Below are 19,920 nucleotides of genomic sequence, written 5' to 3' on the forward strand. Positions count from 1 at the left end.
AGCAGGAGGATCTGGCTGTTTATGTGCTGAAACCAGCCTTGACATCGTGCTCTTCCCCACTGCGTGGGTTTTTCCTGCAGATGATACAGGAAATGCTACATATTGGTCTGTTGTGGTCTCTGTTCCTCTTTCTTTTTTTTCCTTTCCTCTTCCCTGTAGGGATATCGGTGGGAAAAGAAGGTGGAAAAGGTGTCCTGTTCCTGCCTTAGAGGGGGGGCAGCAAGTCAGCGTGCTCTGAGCTGACGGACCCTCAGAGAACTGAGGGCGCCTCAGTCTCCGCTGAGTTGCAACAGCCAGTGGGGCACCTTGCAAGAGGACTGGGGTAGGTGACTGACCAGCATCCATCTTGGGGGAGAGGACGTGGCATAGGTTTTGGCTGCTGTGTCACTTTCTTCTGCTACCCTTGACTTTTTCTGGAAACTGAGCCTTTCTGCCATATCAGGGTGGGAACACAAGAACCATCTTCTCAAGCTTGCCCTGCACCCTTGGGCTGCTCCTGTGTGAGTGATAGGCAGCATCACGTTGGTTTTTCAGAGCTGATAGAAAAACATGAACCCTAGCATCCAGATCATGACCCTGTTAAATCTTTGGGTCAGACTTTCCCCAGGGTTACCTCAGTGACTGCTCCTCCTAGGAGCAGGGTCATGAGCTGACCCTGGAAAAATTTGTCCCATAGTTGAAGTTGCAGGTTCATCTGGGGCACTTGGTCTCCCTCTCTTTTTCTCCAGGACACTTGCAACATAACCCCAGTCCTTAAGACATTTCTGGGAGCCATAAACACAACACAGAATGATTTGTTTCTGCTCTAGTGCTTTCTTGAGGAAAGGCTAGGATTTCCAGGAGGAGGGAAAGGGGCGCCCGGTTTTCCCCAAGCTTGTTGTCTTTCTGATTCTGGAGATGTTTTGCAGGCAACGCTGCCTGTCCTGGGGAGGAGCCTGGAGGCAGAAAGGAAGCTGGGCAGTGCGGAGTAGGCAGAATGGGTCATATAGTGGGCCATGGGATTGCAGTGGTGCTGGCACCTCGTAATTGTGGTATTGTTTGGCATGACACATATTTAAATTGTCATGGCTGGTTAATATACTGATAGCATGGTTCATCATTCTACCTGTTTGTGGTGACACATGACAGCAGATTGTGCCATAAGCATGGGAGAATGAAAGTATTGCTCTTTCCTGAAGCACGCTTGAGCGACTTTGGACTAACGTATGCTTTGTAGCACAGAATGCCACAGCTGGGCCACAAGGTTTTCATATGCCTGTAATACAAATGTATAAAAATTCTCTGTAGTCTGTAATACAGCTCAAAGGGCAGCTGATTTAGACGTGCTTGAGTGTTAAGGTCAGGAGATCACATTCCATAGGTTACTAGATGAAAGTGCTTGAAGAGGCCATAGCATAAATATTTGATTCATATAGAAGGGATTGGTGCAAATCCTTTTGTCCCTTTTCCAAAGATGTTCTGTAGGCAAAGCACCGTTAAGAGGAAAAAAACCCACCAAACAACAGAAAACTTGTAACTTCTTTGTGCTAGAGGAAGTAGAACAGTAACATAGTGTAGTTGAATTCCACTAAAATTCTTCTCATGAGATACACCATCTTCAAGAACAGCTAAGAAAACTAATGTTTTTAAATGTAAAATGACTCATAATGCATGGGCTCTTGAAGTTGGGTTTAACATTGTATGCAAACATTGCCAGCTGGTGGGGATCTTTCTGGATAAATAAGAACTATATTTGTACAAGAAGGCTTGAATGATGTATTTCAGATGCATCCTGATTAGCATAAGCCATTCACTTTGCAAAAGAATAGCAAGAATCCCAGAAGTGCAGATAATTTAATAGTTCTCTTGTTCTCTTTATCCTGTCTTTCATCAGCAGACTGACCAATCTTTTTGTTTATTTAGAAATAAGGTTGCATTGCTTTACTGCCACATTTTCCTAACCATGACAGTGAAATCGAGAATTTGCAAGCCCCAAGTTCTCAAAGCATAAACGCTTCTCCCTCTTCTATCCCTTCCTTTTGTCTCTAGTTGAGTGTAATGTGATTTTTTGGGGGGGTGGTGGTGTTTTTTTTGATGGAACAACTTGCACCATTTAATTCTGTATAGCACACAGCACAATGATGTCTTGGTCCATGACTAGGGCTCACTGTCGCTACAATGAATGAACAGCTGAAGTAAAATTTCAGCTCGTTAAAGGCTTTATTTTCTTAACATGGAGCAAAATCTGATGTAGGTTTAGGTTGTTGTCACATTAATGTATATACAGAGATAAGTCTTTAATTCTAGAATTATCAACAGTCCAAGTGTATGTTAATGTATAAGTACTTTTAGCTGTGAATGAATTTATCTGTTCATATCTCTCTTGGGGCAGAACTCCGTTTTGCAGTTCTTGCTTCATTCTTACTGACAGCTTTTAAAGAGCTACAGAACTGTAACCCGACAGGAAGACAAAGCCCAATATAAGAAAGTTCTTACATGTTAAGAGTTTGTATTAAACGAAAACCTGGCTCCAAACACCTGTAAATTATGAGATTCTCTGTTCGGTGCAGAATGTGGTGTGTGTTAGGTTCTGTTCTGAATTAAAAAGAAAACTATGACCTTGTTCTTGGCAAAAGGTTTTTGGATTATTAGGTGTTCCCACTTTGGGGTAAAGTGTAAATGCTTTCAGAGTAAAGTAAGATGCCTGTTTTCCCCCATCTAACTGTTGTTGCACATTCCCATATTTCAAGGTATTTTCAGACACTCACTTTCGAAGAAGTCTTCTCAAAGGTTTCCTAATTGAAACAGCCTTATGGATTTTATTTTTTTTTTTTTCTCCTTGTTATTGTGGACGATATAGTGGGAGTGGAATGTCCTTGGTTGCCAATGTTTGCTTCTAGGTATCCCCCTTCCATGGAGACCAAATGTTTATAATAGTGTGAGAATGGCCATTCTTGGTGATTGGCAATAAGGCTCAAGGCTCTCTTTCTCCTCTTCTATCCACTGAAATACACGAGAGGACTTGGATCTCTTGGTTCTTTACAGGAGTGTTCCAAATTGCCTGTTGCTGGGGTTATAAAGTTTCAGGAAGCACTAGAGGATTTGTCAAAATTATTTAGTCCATTGTGTTGAATCTGGGCCACAACCGATTTCCGTAAGCTCATTTTCTGCTTTTAGGAATTTTTTGCTTGTCTTACTTTCTGATGAGTAGTTACTTTCTAGATTAGACTTTCATCTATCTCTCGTGCCTGATCTTCTCTCCATATGTGCGCCATAAATGGCATCATCATATTGTAGGCTTTAAATCATTGTCTTTGTGAAAGAACAGGCACATAGCTGCCCTATGAGTTCAGTTTGGCTGCAGGAGCTTCTCAGTTGTTGAACCCTTTTAGACAGGAGTGTATTCCCAAACAGCTCCGGAATGCAGTGCCGGCCACAGGAAGAATTGCATACTGCAGCCTCTTCGGTAAGGCCATACCTTCAGCTTTTGTGAAAGTATTTGGTTCATGCTTTGAACAGATCTGATGTTGAAATTGTATCCATGTGAAAATACTGTACTTTATGAAGAACTCTAAAGTCAGCAAATATCCAAACCTTGCACTTTACTTGGCTCTCCAGAGTAGCCTTGAAATGTAATCTTCAAGACAGAAAAAAAAATCTCAACAACTTTGGGGAATAACAATGTAAGGGAGCTCCTAGGAGCAATTCATTTTTAAATAGGCAATGTAATATTTGTCTTACTTGCCTACTGTGCCTGTAAGTGAAAGGAGTTCTTCAGGGTTGATGAAATTTGTGTTTACATAGACACTTGGATGTAATTTTTTAAGTAAGAATATATTTGAAACTTACCTGTGTATAAATGGCCATTCAGGGCAAACCAGCCGTTTGATGTAGGTGGAAGATTGGTGAATGAGGAATGAATAGTTGAATGAGTAGGAAATAGGTGAATGAATAGGAATGGAAAAGAAAAAGTCGTAAACAAACCAAAAAACTGAAAACAAAATAAAAAGGCCTGTGGAAACATAGAGTTCTCAAAGCCTTAAAATAATGTCTTAGTAGAGTAGTGGTTATGTGAGGTGCTTAGCTTAAGTGAAGGAAGAGCGTGTGTTGGAGTCTCCTGTGGCGCCTGGGGATCATGAGTTGTGGTCATCCTTCATGATGGTTGTTCGATGTGTCATGCTTTGTTGTGAAAAGCTCCCATATTGCTAGGTTGGTGCTGCAAAAGTGAGTGCTCTCTCCTGTTTCTAATAGCTGAATCGTCTCATATTTTACTGGCACGCAGTCTGCATTCTTGGTCCTGCAGAAGGGGTTCAGAGATAAATACTGCCATTCATACTTGTTGCTTTTTTACTTTCTCATCCTCTTTCAGAATGACTGTTGTCTAGTTTGGTTGTGTGTAAGCTTAAAATAACCTTTAATTTTTTAAAATACTAAATATTTGAAAATCTTTGGGAGTTTGGAGAGGTCTTTGGCCATTTTCCTTGATAGCTACTGTTGGACTATATAAGGTTCATCACTGTTGGTTAGAATATAGAACCAAGACTTTGTTTAAAAAAGTTCACTGATCTAATAAAATTGGGTTTTAAAGGCCTTGCTATTATTTGTATTAGCAAAGCACTTACAGTGTCTAATTGTAGACCCAGATGTTGTTGAGCAGTTCTCTTGTATGAATGTTTATGTATTAAGCCAATTTAAGTTTTTGTTTTAATGTATTAATTAGCATTTGTAAGACCTTGTCTAAGAGTTGTATCACAGTAATGTTTGTTTGCTTTAAAATGCTTTGTGTCTCTGCATAACTTGTTTTTTAAAAGAATTAATCTCTTAGCATTATTTACTGTAACCCTCAAGGAAAGTAATTCCACATTTCAGTGACTTTGTTCACTTAAGGGTTTGGTGGACTTTTCCTGCTGTTCTAATTTGGGTGGTTCTGTGTTCAGCTGAAACAAATTTTATTGCTTCATACTAGGGCTAGCCTGTCTTATTGTGGGGCTTGGGAAAAGCAGGGTGGGAAAACCCATCTTCCTAGTTTTCCCATTGTATTTTTGAAAAGAAACAAAGCTGAAACATCCTCCATATTTCTGGAGACACAGAACATAAAAACAGTGTAAGATAGCCTGTGGAGGTTCACAAGGAATTGGTAATCTGTAGTTTACTGAAATCATCACAACTGAATGCTGATCTTCGTAATAGGTACAAACAAATTTGAAACACTTTTTACTGCAGAATGATAAAGGTTGAAGAGAGTGAGAGCAATTATGTACACTGTTCCACCCTACCTTTGGGTAAGATCAGGGAACTGTAGAGAGCAGGCAGAAAAGAGCACTCCAAAGTGACATGAAAAAAAACGGCCTTTGCGGTTGCCAAGTTGGGATCGGGTGTGGAACACTCAGGTCTTGTTTAAAAAAAGAAAAAGTAATAAAAAATCTTAGCACCCGTGGGGAAAGAAGTGTGGATTTACCACCTGGCAAAAGACCAGTGCATTTCTGATTTGGGGAAGTAGGGATGGCAAGAGAAAATTCGTATGGGAGACCACTGGCCCCATCCCAAACTGCTCAGGTGGCATTTTGAAGGGATGTTTCCATGGAGCAATCTCAAAAGGCTGAAACGGAGATCGGGGCCCAAGATGGTGCTTGTGGGAGGCAGACGGCTCTGAGGGAGGACTTCGGTTATGTGTTGCCTTGTGAGACACAGGATAGCAGGTTTTCCAGCCCGAGTGAGGCCCTAGCAGTCGCATTCCTCAGGCAGTGGAGAGCTCAATGCACTTCCTGCTGCAAGCGCTGTTGGCATTGGCTACAGCTCTGAATGAGAGCTGGGGCAAGGTTAATTATTTCGGATTTGTGCTTAAGGAGCAATGTGTTACCTTTGGTTTCTGCATATTCAGTGAAGTTCGTTTTAGCACATCCTGGTGCTTGAGTGGCATAAGATCGTGGTGCATTACTAGTTGCTGACACTGCACCATCAAAACAAACATGCAGATTTCCTTCATTAGGGGAATATTGTGTAGCTCTAACTTTTGTTTCTGCAGCTGCTAGGGATACCTTGCAGAAGTATCTTCTCCAGCTGTAGAAAATACTCAGAAAGTTCCCCTGCCTTCTGCTTGCACAAGTTCTGGGATGCCTACATTGTCGATCCAAACCATTTAGGCAGGATCTATGCTTAAAATATTTGCTGCTCCAGTTATTATGGAAAATCTTTTTAGTAGCAATGAAGTTTATATTAGCAAGGAAGAGGTTTTACTGGTATGGTTTACACAAGGTTTCCTAAGTAATATACCTAAAAACAATTATTTCCTAGTGTAACTGCATCTGCTTTAGAGTGGTTGCTGGAATAGTTACATTGAAAGAAATCAATTCCCTGAGTGACATAGTTGTGGCAACAAAAACACAAACGTAGGCCAGGACTTAGCCAATCAGTGCAGCACTAAAACGAACGTACTAATATCTTCCTCCCAGTGTGGTGGTGAGGCTTAATTAATCATCTTACAAGTCATTAAAGGTTTTTACAAGGTGCACATGAAAAACCCAGGTGGTTATGATAAAAGAACAACACCAAAACCACTTTTATAACATCCTTGCTTTCTAAAAATTTGGTGGTCTGGATCTTCTGTTGGGTTTTACTTTAAAAAAAAAATGCAGATCTGTCTTTTCAACCCGTGCTACCCATTGAGATCACAAAACGGGCTTGCTTCATGATACTGGGTTGTCCCAGTACTGCATTAGGTTTGTTCCCTTCCCTGAGCCACAGCATCTCTGAATGAGCTCTGTTAGGCTGACTGACAACTGGCAAGTTACCTGCATTTTAACTGTTTCTTTTTATAAAGAAAAAAAAAAAGGCAGCCCTTTGAAAAAAGGAGAGGCCATGCCTGCTTGCTTTCCGTATTCTGTGACTAGTCCCATTAAATTCTGTAAAACTGCTTTGTGAAATAAGAAGAGCTCCTCCATATGGGGGCTTAAAATAGTTTAAATTGTGGTAATGCTAGAAAAAGCCAGAAAATTCCATGCTAAAGTTAAGCCATAGTGATTGCTTTCTTCTCTATGCCCTTCTCCACCTGCAGTTTTTATGTGTGTCAACTTACAATACAAATTTTCAGGATGTCACAACTGACATATGAGGAAAAGCTACCTTAAGGTAGCATAAAACAGATATATCTGTTCGGGGGTTGTGTTTCCATTGTTTTCAGGACTTAAGCTTTTAGGTTCGAATTTTTACTTTATTCTTAATGTAGATGGTGATTCTAATCTTTTTTTATCTCACCAGCAATTAAAACAGACTGATCCTATCAGTAGGGACAAATGATGCACTGTCAACGTTTTTCTCCGTTCTGATAATGCACATGAAACTGGTTTGCGTGTTTGAAGATTACATTTTACTCTCACATGGTTTTCATTATCTGAGAGCCCCGAGTAGAGGCCTGGACTAAATCAGTGAAGGAATGGAGAAACCACACAATGCAATGAAAATGGTGCTGAGGCATACTTGGGATAGTTGTGGGACAGGGGCTGCTGACGACAGAAACAGGGCGCTGCCTGAGTGCTAGCAGCAGCAAGAAGTGGAGCATTCTTAAAAGACAAAACAAAACTTGATCTTGAATTAAAATTGCAGCTTGGGTTTACAACAATTCCCCAATTCTACAAGGATAATTACTGGAAATCTGTGAAGTTTGAAGCAGATGAATCTTGCTCGATATGGTCTGGGAGGCAGTCCTCTGAAATGAGACCTGATGTGACTAAACCTGTGTGAGCTTGATCTGGTTTTGTCAGGAAGACATCTATAAGGTGAGATCTTGGCCTTTATGAAGTTAGTAGCAGAGCTCCCGTCGCCTGTGCTGGAATTAGTGTTTCATTAAATATGCAGAAATTGCAGTACATGCCACTAAAGGGTTGTCTCTGCAGATGTGTGAGTAGTGCTGTGTAATAGTTTTAAGTTACTGAATGGTGTGATGTATTCACGTAGAGATATTCCCAACAAAAGTAGCAGGATGAATATATCTAGATTGGTTTTGCTGTTAGACCAGTATATTCAGAATAAATCCTCCTGCCCCTCTGACTTCGGAAATTTTGTGGAGGAACTTGAAATTCCATAGCATTCTTATCAAAATGCTTAAAAGCCATGAAGCATTCCTATTTATACCAGGCTCTGTAAGTGTTTATTCTTCTCTTTTTTTTTTTCCTTTGTAATATAAACCCTAAATTATGTTGGTGAAGATTATAGGTACTTCCCTGTGAAGAAATTGATACTTTATAGTGGGGGAGCAGTAATTCAAAGGTCAAGTAAGGTCCTTTCAGTTTTTTCCTTAGAGATGTTATTTAGAGGGGGGTCTTCCTGTGTTGGTGTCTTGACTTATTTATCTCTAGTCAGGCCAAGTGACTTGCTGCTTTTTCTTCAGGCCTGCCAGGCTTTCTGTGCTGTTCTGCGCCCAAATCCCAATACCATGAGCTTTTGAGGAGAATGGTTAGTGGTTCTCAGCAAGGCAGTCTAGTCCTTGCTGAAGGTGGACTTGGTTTGGCCCAGAGAGTTGTTAGAACTGTGATCAATCTTCGGGTGTTCTGGTGGCCTCTCGCTATAATTGCCTGATGATCTAATATAATGGGTATGTGTATTATTTGCACCCCTCCGGGTGACATTGTTCTTGTTTTTAGTTAAAAGAAGGAAGTTTTTCTTGTTTGCCCAGTGACTCTGTCCTTCTGGTATGAAGATGAGTAATGTTGGCACTGCTCCATGCACCTGCTCAGTGCCACCCTCCAAGATCACCTGAGCCACAGTCAGCAGATCTAGGCAAGCAGGGACAGGATGGTTGAATGAAAGCTGGGGAAGTGTTTATGGTTGGAGTCTTGGTTAGGAGCAAGTGCTAAAAAGCTATCACAACTCTGGGATTCGTTGTGTGCCGCCTTGCAGGTTTGGGTGTGGGCGCCAGGCGCTGGGAACCTTTATTCTCAAGGACTATCCTAGTGTGCATTCTCCCCCTTCCTCCTCCTTGGGTAGGACTGAAATGAAATGAAGAGCATTCAATGATAACCTGCACTATTCATTAAATAATTTTGGACCTCGCCCATTTGAGTCTGGTGCTCTTAGCCACTTCAAAGTGAGTGTGTGTGCAGAATAGCTATGTTTCCAGTGGTCTTATAGACACTTACGTTAAGCGAATTTTGCAGGATCAGGCAACCAGCTTGCTGGGCTTTGTGTAGGCCATGTAGCAAAGGCGTATTTCTATTAAACAGTGGGTGACTCAGCATGTGAGCTGGTCTCTGCGATTGCCTGGGGACCTCACAGCCAGTCCTCTCTGTGGTATCTCTGTTTTGTGTTCCCCTCCTCTATTGCAGTGTGCAGGTATGTCTGAAGATAACTCTGCACCTAAAAAAACAACTAAAGACTTCATCTAAACTGATAGCATCCTATCACCTGTTGCCAACCCGGATAAGCAGTATCACATGAATGTCTTTTAAGAAAAACACAGAATTACTAACCAAAATTTACTGTTTGAGTTTGAAGTCCGTCACTGGATTGTTTTGTGTATGAGTGACACAAAATTTAGTAGTAAAACTGAAAGTGCTTAACTGTACTCCAGCCCTTTTGAGGTGGTGAACCTGTTCCCATCCCACCTGATGCATAAGCTAATTAGCTTCTTGGCTAAGCAGTAATTCTGGGCAAGTATGTACAGGCTGTCCTCACAGGGACTCTTGCATTCCTCTAAGTTTCACAAGCTAAAGAAAGATGCTTCTCTTCGCTTGCGAGGTTATTATTGCTCCATGCAGGTTAATTGAGCTATAGCATTATAGCCACTCATCAAACAGTGGTGAGTAGCTCACTTGTCTAAGCTTGTTTACTTTTATAATGCTGAAAAATATTTGCATGCTGTACAGAAATGTGCTGCTTTGGTTCCTTACAGCCTGGCAGTATTATCATTTTAAATTCTTCATTAATCTTTCTTCCTCATGAGGGACTGGCAAGGTTCCTGTGTATAATTACATGATGTTTAAGACAGAAGCCTCGGCTACTGAGTTTTTACACAATGCCCTGCAAACGTGGGTCTTTTCTTCCTTAAATAGTACCTATGCCACCTCCCCTTTTATGCCCATTCTTGATCTCAGCATGGTTACATGCAACACTATTTGCAATTCCTGTATTAGTTCTACCAGTTCTAGAGTCTGATGTTTCGCTCAAGAACCTACAGATATAAAGTTACCATGAATAATTTCAGACTAGAAGTTAGAATAAGGTAGTAAGATGGTAGAGCTACGATGCTCAGGAACAAACTGCAAAATTGGTTCAGTCTGGGAAATCTACCTCACAGTGGTTCCTTGGAACAGAATTGGTCTAAAACTGACTTTTCCACTTGAAAAGCGAGGTGTTTCTAGGCTTTGTGGTTATGAAGAGTGCGCCATCCAATCCATAAGCCAGTACAGTTTTGCAGAGTTGTTGGTAGTCCGAATTCAGCCCCATCCATCATAATAGATTTAGGCTAAACCCCCAAACATGTGTGTTTAAAATGTCTACAGAACCTATTCCGATTTCCTTCCAGGTCTATCATAACAACTTCTCCAGTGCACCTCACTAATTTCCATCTTTGGAACACTGAAAACTGAAATTGCTGGAAGACCCTAACAGAAGTAGAATTTGGTGTCCAAATAAATAACACATGGGCTTCAGTACCAATTGTACTGTTCATTTTTGTGTTTCCTTACATAAAAAAGTTAACTCACTGGTTCTGCCATGAGTTTCCAGCTCGCTTAGAAAGCAGATTCCAGGAATGCTGCCACCCAAGTTAGTTGCACAAGATTTTCTTTGTTAATTAAAAATAATGGGATAAAGCTGGAAAAAATAGGCCTAATGCTAACAGTTGGTATTTAAAGAAAGTGGATTTGTTGGCCAGAATATCTTCATATTGTATCTCAGTCTACCTTTCATTTTGGATTTCCAGGCTGATTTCTAGTTTACATCCACACTAAAATTAGTAGTATCCACTTCCAGCAAATACTTTCAGTGTGAACTGTGCCCTCGCTTCATCGGATCAGCAGAATAAGCCTGTATTGCTGTGAAGTGAAACTCTGTGTGTGAAATGGTTGCGTACAGAATTATTTCCTTGAACGTTTGAAGGACTTAAACATGCACAGATTGAATTTGTCTGCTGAGAAAATCTTTAAGGCAGGAAGGCAGAATCTCAAGCTGGGTTGTATCTTTGTATTAAAAAAATAAACAACCCCACCCCCACCCTTAGATTTTTCCAGTTGAGACAAAAGAAATCTTTGGGTGGAAAGGCAGCATCATATTGCATAATAAAAGCCTTTTTATGCTCTAATAAAAAGGGTTGCTTAGGGCAACTTTGTTAAAAAAAAAAAAAAGAAGAGTCAGTGATGATACTGGTATGAGTGGGACAAGGAATCCTTAACTTCTGTTGTGCAACACTGGGAAAAGAGGCTAGAAATTGCTCTAGTTATCTGCTATCTTAATGCCTGGTTTAAAGGTTCTTTACTGCATATTTGCTGGCAGCTGTTTTCAATATATCCCTCTCGAGCTAAGTCACCAGTTAAGAATTTGACATTAGATGGTTTTTTTCAACCACCATCTTGAAGTACCATACCACACAACACAGCCTTGTTCTCTAGTTAGATATTGTTCATGTGCCTTGAAATTGCTGTTGACACCTCAAGTATTTAACTTGCAGATCTGAGATAATTTTTGTTGGGTGTGGATGTGTGCCATAATAAGACAGAGACAGAAGTATCCACGTCTGCATTCCTTCACTACATCTGTTCACTTTATTTTTTGCAACATTCCAGGAAATTAAGTTAAATTATACATCTGAATGAATATTTTTAATTTCACTAGTTCTGTTTTAATTGCCTGCCCTTAAAGTATAAGCACATTGAGTGCACAAATATGTTCCACTTCTTTTGCATCATTTGCCTTTTTCTTTAGGACACCTTCAGTAGTAGATTTAACTGCTTCTTGAATAGCACACCTTAATACACATTATTGTATGTTCTCCTGATTCTCCCCTCAATGGTTAAAGTTTCTTTAGTACTTTATGTTCTGAAAGAGAAAAGTAACGTAATTAAAGAATGTTTTGGGAATTAGAGCTGTGCTCTGCAATATATTTCTGGCATGTACTTTGTCAGTGTCCTTTTCTTCCCCTCATTTTCCCAGTCTGTAAAATAAAGCTAATATTCATATACTGATCATTCTCACAGTCATTTCTAAGGCATAATTTGTTGAAGTTATAAAGAATTTAACCATATCACCTTTCATCAAAGGATTTCTGCTGATACAGTTTGAAATATAGAGCACCACTGGAAAAGGAGCCATAAGCACAGGGTATCATCATCTGTGCTGCAGCTTTCATTCTTAGCAAAAAATAAAACAATGGAGTTAAAGAATTAGCGGGTTTTAATCACTGTTTCACTTGGAGGCACAGATGGGACAGAGCATTACTTGGCAACATTTAATCTTGGAGCAGAAATTTTCATGATTAAAGCAGCAGCTGGAGTAGATTGCTAGGGATAGGGGGGTTCATTCATCCTAAAGGGATCAAAATTGTTGGACTCTGGGAGAAAACAAGAAGCTACAAAAGCAAAATCTGAAATACGGGCCAAGGTTTATTATTTCTAGGGTCTCATCTGCTGATTAAAATGATGTTTTCAATGCTTTCCTCAGAATTATTTTGGAAGCGAGGAGAGTATCAAGTGATCTGGCCTACTGAAGAGGAGACTGAAGCCATCTCTGAGTGGAGATTTTGGACTTGCGGGAGGAAGGCTGTGTGTGTCCCTCCCATGTGGCAGAACTGCTCCTCCTTACCAAGGAAGTCAAAGTGAAGGAAATAGGTATGTGCCACTTCAAATAGGATTTCAGAAGAATCATGTTCCAGGCCAGTTGACAAGGCCTGAATTCCTAGTTTGGTGAGGCAGCCTGGAATGAGGTGCATTTTAAGTTTCTCTTCATTAACGCTTGCAGAAGGGTTCTGTCTGCCTGATGCACTGAGGCCTTGTGTTACAGGGGTAGTCTCCTGTTGTAGGTGGGCCTGAGGGAGGAAACTGGGTGGTTATGGAGATGCAGAACAAAGCAGACCCCTCAGGTCTCCTGACTCCTGCAGCCCATCCCTGGTTCTGCCATGGAACAAGCTGTTGGGAGCAAGTTACCTTTTGCTAAGGGACAATGTTATACAGAAAAAAGGTGTCAAAGTGCTAGAATACCAATGGGCATTCTGCTTTCAGGGCAGAGCCACATCTTAGCCAACAAGTAAAGCATACTCTCTATTCTGAACTGCTCTAGCTCAAAAGTAGCTCTGCTTTTAGTTAAATGTCTCAAAGGTATCATTAATTTTGGATATTGCAACTCATGCAAGGCCAATGGGCTTGAGTTTCCATGACAAATTCCTGACTCCACTGGGAGACTAAGCGAAGTGTAATCACTGTTGGTCACTGGCTTAATCTGTACTTAGGGTGTGCTTGACATTGGCTCTTTGTGTGTCTCTCATTGGTACACAGTGTTTTTTCCTGCCACTCAGAGGTCTTTTTCTGTTCCTTAGATCAGACAACTCTTTTTCCGCCTCTTGCATTTGCATGCATTCAGCTGATGATATTTAGATGTGTGAGGATTTGGTTGCCTTTGTATAGCAGGAAGTTACAGAGTCCTCACTTGCACCAGTACATAGTGTTTTCTGCAGCAGGGAGACTAGGTGCTGATCTCACTCTGGGTATTTCATAACTCTGAAAACCTGCTGGCTAACGAGGTATTCATTAATTGCTTTAAACGATCTAAGCTAAGAGATTTCTTTACTTCCTTTGAACCATATACTATCTCAACGGGCCTCTCTTTCTTTTTTTTTTTCTTCTCCTTAAAACTGACAAATTGCTGATTTCACTCTTTAATCCTTGTCTGCCTGCAAATATGGGAAGTGTATTTCACTGTTGCTAGCCCTAAGTGTAAAGCAAACAGGTCTTAGGCATTTTTACCATCATCCTGTGAATTATAGGTCTCCTTTCTGCCTGAAAGCAGCCTTGTTGTCTGAGGTATTCGGCATGCATCCCTACAGCTTGCAGTCGATTGATATTCCTATAAACTTGCAAGTCACCTTTCATCACCTTTCGAGGCTTTGCCCCCTGGCATGCAAGTCCTTCTTAGGTCAAGGGCCTTAATGACCCCCATTGTTATGGGAACCTTTGGTAATCTAACCTGCTTTTTTTCTGTATTTCAAGCCATTGCTCTTAAATGTCTCTTGCTTGATCCACTCAGGCGCTAATAACCGTGTCTCCTTTCCTTAGGTCAAGGGCAGCTTTTACATTCCACCCAAAAGGCACCACAGTTTGAGATGAGGAATTCAGAAGAGCAAGCAGCTACGACAGTTTTACAACGCCTGCTGCAGGAGCAGCTCAGATACGGAAACCCAAATGACAACCGTAACCTTCTTGCCTTGCACCAGCAAGCCACAGGAAATGCCCCCCCTTTCAACAGCACTGGGAGTCCAGCATCTCAGAACGAAGGGCTGAGCTCCCAGGACCACCAGCTTGTGACTCATGCTGCCCGTCAGGAGCCCCAGGGCCAGGAGATACAGGTGGACAACAGCATCATGGAGAAGCAGCTCTCCCCGCGGCTTCAGAACAGCGAGGATCTCCCAACCTATGAGGAAGCCAAAGTCCAGTCGCAATATTTCAGGGGCCAGCCGCATGCTAGTGTCGGGGCAGCGTTTTATGTAACAGGGGTCACCAACCAAAAGATGAGGACTGAAGGGCGGCCCACGGTTCAGCGGGTGAGCCCAGGGAAGGTCCACCAGGATGAAGGACTTAAGGACCTCAAGCAAGGGCACGTCCGCTCCTTGAGTGAGAGGCTGATGCAGCTGTCCTTGGCCACCAGTGGTGTCAAGGCCCATGCGCCTGTCACAAGTGCACCGCTCTCCCCCCTCTCTCCGCTCTCTCCTCAGCAGTCCAGCGACCCTTATAAAAATTCTGGCTCCAATGAGTTCTACAAGAACTCAGTGCAGCCCCCTTCCCAGCCCAACATGAAAGGAATGGAGCAGCGGGGTCCTCCTCCAGAGTATCCTTACAAAAATGTGTCCACCCCTTCCATGAACTGCAAACCTCAGGAGTCGGGACATTTCTATAGTGATCATCGCATGAGCCAGCAGGGAAGATCTGATGGGCCTATGATGAGGTATCAACATCCCCCTGAGTATGGGTCAGTCAGGTAAGCAATATCTTAAAACGAACTCCATGACAGCCACATAAGGAAAGACAATATAAAACTCAGTCCCTTGCCCTCGCTCCTGAGGCAGGTTTTCTTTCAGCAAAGATCCCATCTTTATTATGTGAGATGACATACTGTGTTCAGCTACAGACTGCGTCTGGAAGGACTGTAACCCGTTTCAGTAGCTTACCTAGAGAGGCCTGACTCTTTTTAAAAACACAAACAAACAAACAAAAAAAACCCCCAACAAGCCACCTTGATTTTATGGCATGGGCAAGTTTAATGCTGAGGCGCCAGAGCCTTACAAAAGGTTTGCTACAAAAGCCGAAGTTATGGTGTGATTCATTGTAGAGACTTGCAGTTACTTATTGCAAGACATAAGCTGTTCTTTAATTACATCTGCCCAGGCAAAAGATTTTTTTTTTAGATTTAAACTGCATCTAAATGCCACATAGGAAAGGAGAAAGTGAATGAAAGCAATAATGGTGCAAGTAACAAAAATCACTTGACCTTCCTTTAGAGTTTTTAAAATTTTATTTTCAGTGAACCAAAGTGTAGGAGTGGAAAATGGAGTGTGCTTTGTGCCTCATCCCAGACTTGCTTGTTTAGCTTTTGCTGATTTTCCTTGCATCATTTGAAATCTCAGCCTGTTCTGGTTTCCTCTAGATAAGAAGCTAGATTTGGCTTGAGCCAAACACTGATGTCCGTGTGGGTGAAGGTGAAGTTTTATTCAGGTGGGCTAAAAATATGGCTTTACTTTATCTGTTTCCTTACCATCTCATCTCTGACTAAGACCAGGTGAGATTTGGTATAATGATTTTGGCCTCATTTTGAAGCTAAAAGGGTACTACAAAAGAGCAACAGGAGGGCGTTGCTACGTAAGTAAATGATGAGGTCTCTGTGCATTCATGTTTGCACATACTGTGTTGTGTTGTGAGGGGAGCATGAAGAAGAAACCAGTCTGTATTTGGGAACAGAGTCTGAGCTTTGGGGAATTTGAATCTGCTCAGAACCTTACTGGTCCTATGGGGAGCTATTTTCAGAGTTTGTCCACCATTGTTTGTGATCTGAAATGACTTCAGCAGCATACAAGCCTGATGAAAAGGCCCTTTGATCTGGCTAAATAAATAATAAAGAGGCCAGGAAAAGGGGAAGTAAAGGGTTTAGGGGGGGTAATGATTGTAGAAGCTCGCTGCAAATGTTTTTGAAAATTCAAAGCCCTCAAATCTCTGTGCACACAGGAAAGGGAAACAGATCCTTGATGGTTATGCTGCATCAGAAATACTCACAATATCATATATAGTGAATCTGAGACAGCCTGCTTGCTGTTTAAGGGAGAGGTATTTGAAAACACGCCAACAGTCAGCTCCTCTAGACAGGGTGATTTTTGTCTGTATTGGATGGATCCTGGCTGCTTTGAAAGAACATGGGGGGGGGGAGAGGGGGGAGGAGAAAGGTTCAGCTGGCAAGGTTTCCAGTAGGGGAAGCAACTGAAATTTGTCTTCAAAGCATTGGGAATCTAATGAGGTTACTTTTTAACCTAAATAGCTGCACAGAGAAGAGGTTTCCTTTGCAAGCAAATGCTGTAGCAGTAGAACAATTGCAAGACTAATCCATAAATTACAGAGCAGCGTAGCAAAGGAAGGGAGCAAGTCCTCTATTCCCCCTCCCTCTCCCACACACTTTAAGAGAAACTGTCATTTAGACAAGAAACCTTCTGTGTTACTAAAGGTGCAGCTGGGTAATGGTGTGAGGATTTTAAAGGCATACAACTTTGGTGAGTGCATTTTCCTCACACCAGGCAGTGCTAACGAGAGTCTTTGCAGCCTCGCTGGAGTGATAAAGTATTTTCAGAGACTCCAGTTTTCCTGCGCTGCAGCTCTGTGTTTATCAGGATTAATTTGGATTGGTAAATGTGTGCATTTTTTGAACAGTGCGTCAAGGAAACAAAGCCCCTTCTTTCTGCTCGTGAAGCCACACCCTTTTCTGCGGGTTTTCCCCCTCATTGTTCGGGGGAATTTGAGGGTGACCTAACGATGCGGTTAAATAAAACTTGTTGAGCAAGATAAACATTGGGGAATTCACAGCATTCTCATGCTTCACCCTCCCCAGTCTGGGAAAGGAATGGGCTGTGTGGTAAGTTTAAACCAGTCTGCAAACAGTTTGCCTCACCTGCTCTTGGGCGGTGTAAGTTTGGGAACACGTATATGTTCGTAATGATGTTGGTTTAATGTAAATACTGGGCATGCCAGAAGCATCTATGCTGTTATTTGGAAATTTTAAAGAAGGTTCAGAAGAGTGCTGGCTGCATGTGAAGCTCCACAATCCTATTCTCTCCCTAATACCTCAACTGCCCTTTAGCATTGGTGATGAAAACAAACTTTCAGGTCTTAGAGGAGAAGATGGGTGCCTTGGGCTCAGCGTTCTGTGGAGCTGCAAGGTCTCCTGTGGCAGAACAGCGAGAGACGAGGGAGAACGGGCTCGCGCTGATACAGTTTTGGGTGCAGAGGAAGCTTGCCGTCTCTCTGATTCAAGCGCCATCCTCTGTTCGGAGCCCAAATGACTGAGCTCCTGCTGTGGTGATTAATCCCATTGACTTCACAGAAGCTTTTTGAGAAGGAGGTCTGCAGAATTTGTCCCATAATTAGTAAATCACTTCTGTGCGCTGCGTTCCCCTGAGCAGCATCAAAGCGGGGGATAATCAGGTATGACTAGGAAGCAGAACAAAAATGCATCGGTTTGATTTCAGCTGTCTAATCAAGTGGAGTCTGCTCCCTCCTGCAGTCAACGTTTCCCAGTTTGTGCAGGAGGGCTGTGCAAGAGAGGGGAACTGTAGCTTCTTGAATGTGAAACAGGCAGGAGAAGCTGGGAAAGCAGAAAAAATTTTAACGAGCCAGAGACCTTTCCTGATCTCTTCATTCTTCTGCCCTCCCCACTTTGTTGCTCTACCCGCAGCTCTTCTGCGTGACTTGATGTTTGCAATCCTGGCAGCCTCAGGACTCCTGACAGCTAGGTTTGCTCGCAGAGCTGCCCTTACTCCATTTCTCTGTCTTCATGACTTAAAAGCTAATGTGACCCTTGTAGTTGCAGAACCATAAATCCAGGTTTGTACTTGGCCTGCGTGGTGTGTTCCTCTGATACGCGCCAGGGACTGTAAGGGAAGCAGAGATCCTTGCATGATACGGTCTCCAAAATGAAGTGGCCTGTAAAATTATGCTTAAACACTTGTGGGAATTACTGCTCTGCATTTGGGGTTTTCAGGTCGTTATGACACTGAGGCAAATGGAAGGAAATTGTGTAAATTTGTTTTCTGTGTATTTTGAGAGTCTTTCTGCATTTTTGCATGAAGTGGTTAGTTCGGATATAATTTTGCTTACTACTGCAGGGTTACCGGAGGACTGATTCTCTCACGGAGGGAAGTTTCTACTGTGATTCTATTAGCAATTGTTAGGTGACCCCAGTAGTGATTTGTACCTTAGAATTTTGCAGTCTGGCTTCAAAATCTTGAGAAGTCCAGTTGTGTTCATTTACCTTTCCGAATCTCTCAGTCCAAAATTGGTTTACCAGAGAAATAAATTCCACAATTCTCATGTTAATCTGAGGGATCTCAGAGATAGGTATTGTGAACCCACAAAATATATATAAGTATTTTATAAGACAAAATTGAAAATAGTCGGGATGCTAAAAAGTTCTTTGAATGTGTGTGTAAAAGTTTGCATACAATATCTTAAAAGGTCTAGTTGTCACTGTGAGGTTACTAGGATTTTTTTTTTTTTTTTTTTTTTTTTTAAAGATAGGATGTATTAGCCCAGTTGCATTATCTCATATTGCTGGGAATATAAATGCATTTGTGACATTTTGGAAGCTCTAATGCTGTTGGTAATGCAACAGAACTAGAGGCTCCCAGCTCCCATGTTTTAGCTTGAACTCACAAGAATGGTATAATTTCAAGATTATGAGAGGCTTTGGATGTGAGGCCAAGATGCTGGAAGTCTTGGAAATGTATCTTGTTTAGAAATACTCGGCCATGATTTCCTAGAGTTGTTCCTTACAATAGGTTTAAAAAAAATGTCATTACCAGGCATGTCAGTACAAAGACTGTCCCTTCAGAATTTAGCTGCTGCTGGTTTTTGTCTTTGGCCATCTTTGTGTTCCTTTCATTAGTGCTCATGTCCTGCAGAAATAGCAAGATTTTGCCCATGCGTCTCTGATGGCAGAATAACGAGATGCTTTTAGTCAAATAGCTCAAATTGTTAACATTGGCATCTAAATAGTCCTCATTAGGCTTACAATATTGACACACTGAGATCAGCAGAGTCAGTCTCTCTGAGTAACTGCTTCAGGTTGTTTTCAGACTGGAAGAGAGTATTTTGTAGGTTCAAAATTGGAAAGGTGGTTTTTTTGCATCCATGAGGCAGACTAGCAACGTATCTCTTTTGATCTAACCTCTGTAGGTCATCATAGATTAAATGTCACAGCAAGGTTATTCCGTAATTGATTAAAACAGAGGTGCGTGATGTTAGGTAAAGAATAAGCTCAAGGAGACAGGTGGTTTCTAAAGATGCAAAGTTTTAACTCCGCACATAACTGTGTGAGCTAAGAAAGGAGCTGGAAACCACCTGAGACAAACCAGATGACCCTGAGCATGACATGTGATGGTTTTGCCTCATTCTTCATTATGAGAACTCGCAAATAAAGGTAATGAAATAAATGCAACGATAAGTAGAGCTGACCCCAGGAGGGGAAGAATGAAATTGCTGCTAC

General features: G+C 41.8%; 1 protein-coding gene across 5 annotated transcripts in view; it reads left to right on the forward strand.

The window, feature by feature from the left end:
• Positions 1 to 19,920, forward strand: part of AMOT (angiomotin) — a 61,902-nt gene that overhangs the window by 13,973 nt on the left and 28,009 nt on the right. For 2 of the 5 annotated variants that reach the window (XM_069810935.1, XM_009920936.2), the window contains exons 2-3: positions 12,631 to 12,797; positions 14,238 to 15,156. In XM_069810935.1, coding sequence (XP_069667036.1) covers positions 14,285 to 15,156 — 872 coding nt within the window. In that variant the 5' untranslated portion in view covers positions 12,631 to 12,797; positions 14,238 to 14,284. Of the gene's footprint in view, positions 1 to 3,344; positions 3,446 to 7,534; positions 7,755 to 12,630; positions 12,798 to 14,237; positions 15,157 to 19,920 lie in introns of those variants that run through there. The other 3 variants (XM_069810938.1, XM_069810936.1, XM_069810939.1) reach the window with 3 other exon arrangements.

Source organism: Haliaeetus albicilla, chromosome 23 (genome assembly GCF_947461875.1).
Source record: "Haliaeetus albicilla chromosome 23, bHalAlb1.1, whole genome shotgun sequence".
In the NCBI taxonomy this organism is placed as follows: Eukaryota; Metazoa; Chordata; class Aves; order Accipitriformes; family Accipitridae; genus Haliaeetus; species Haliaeetus albicilla.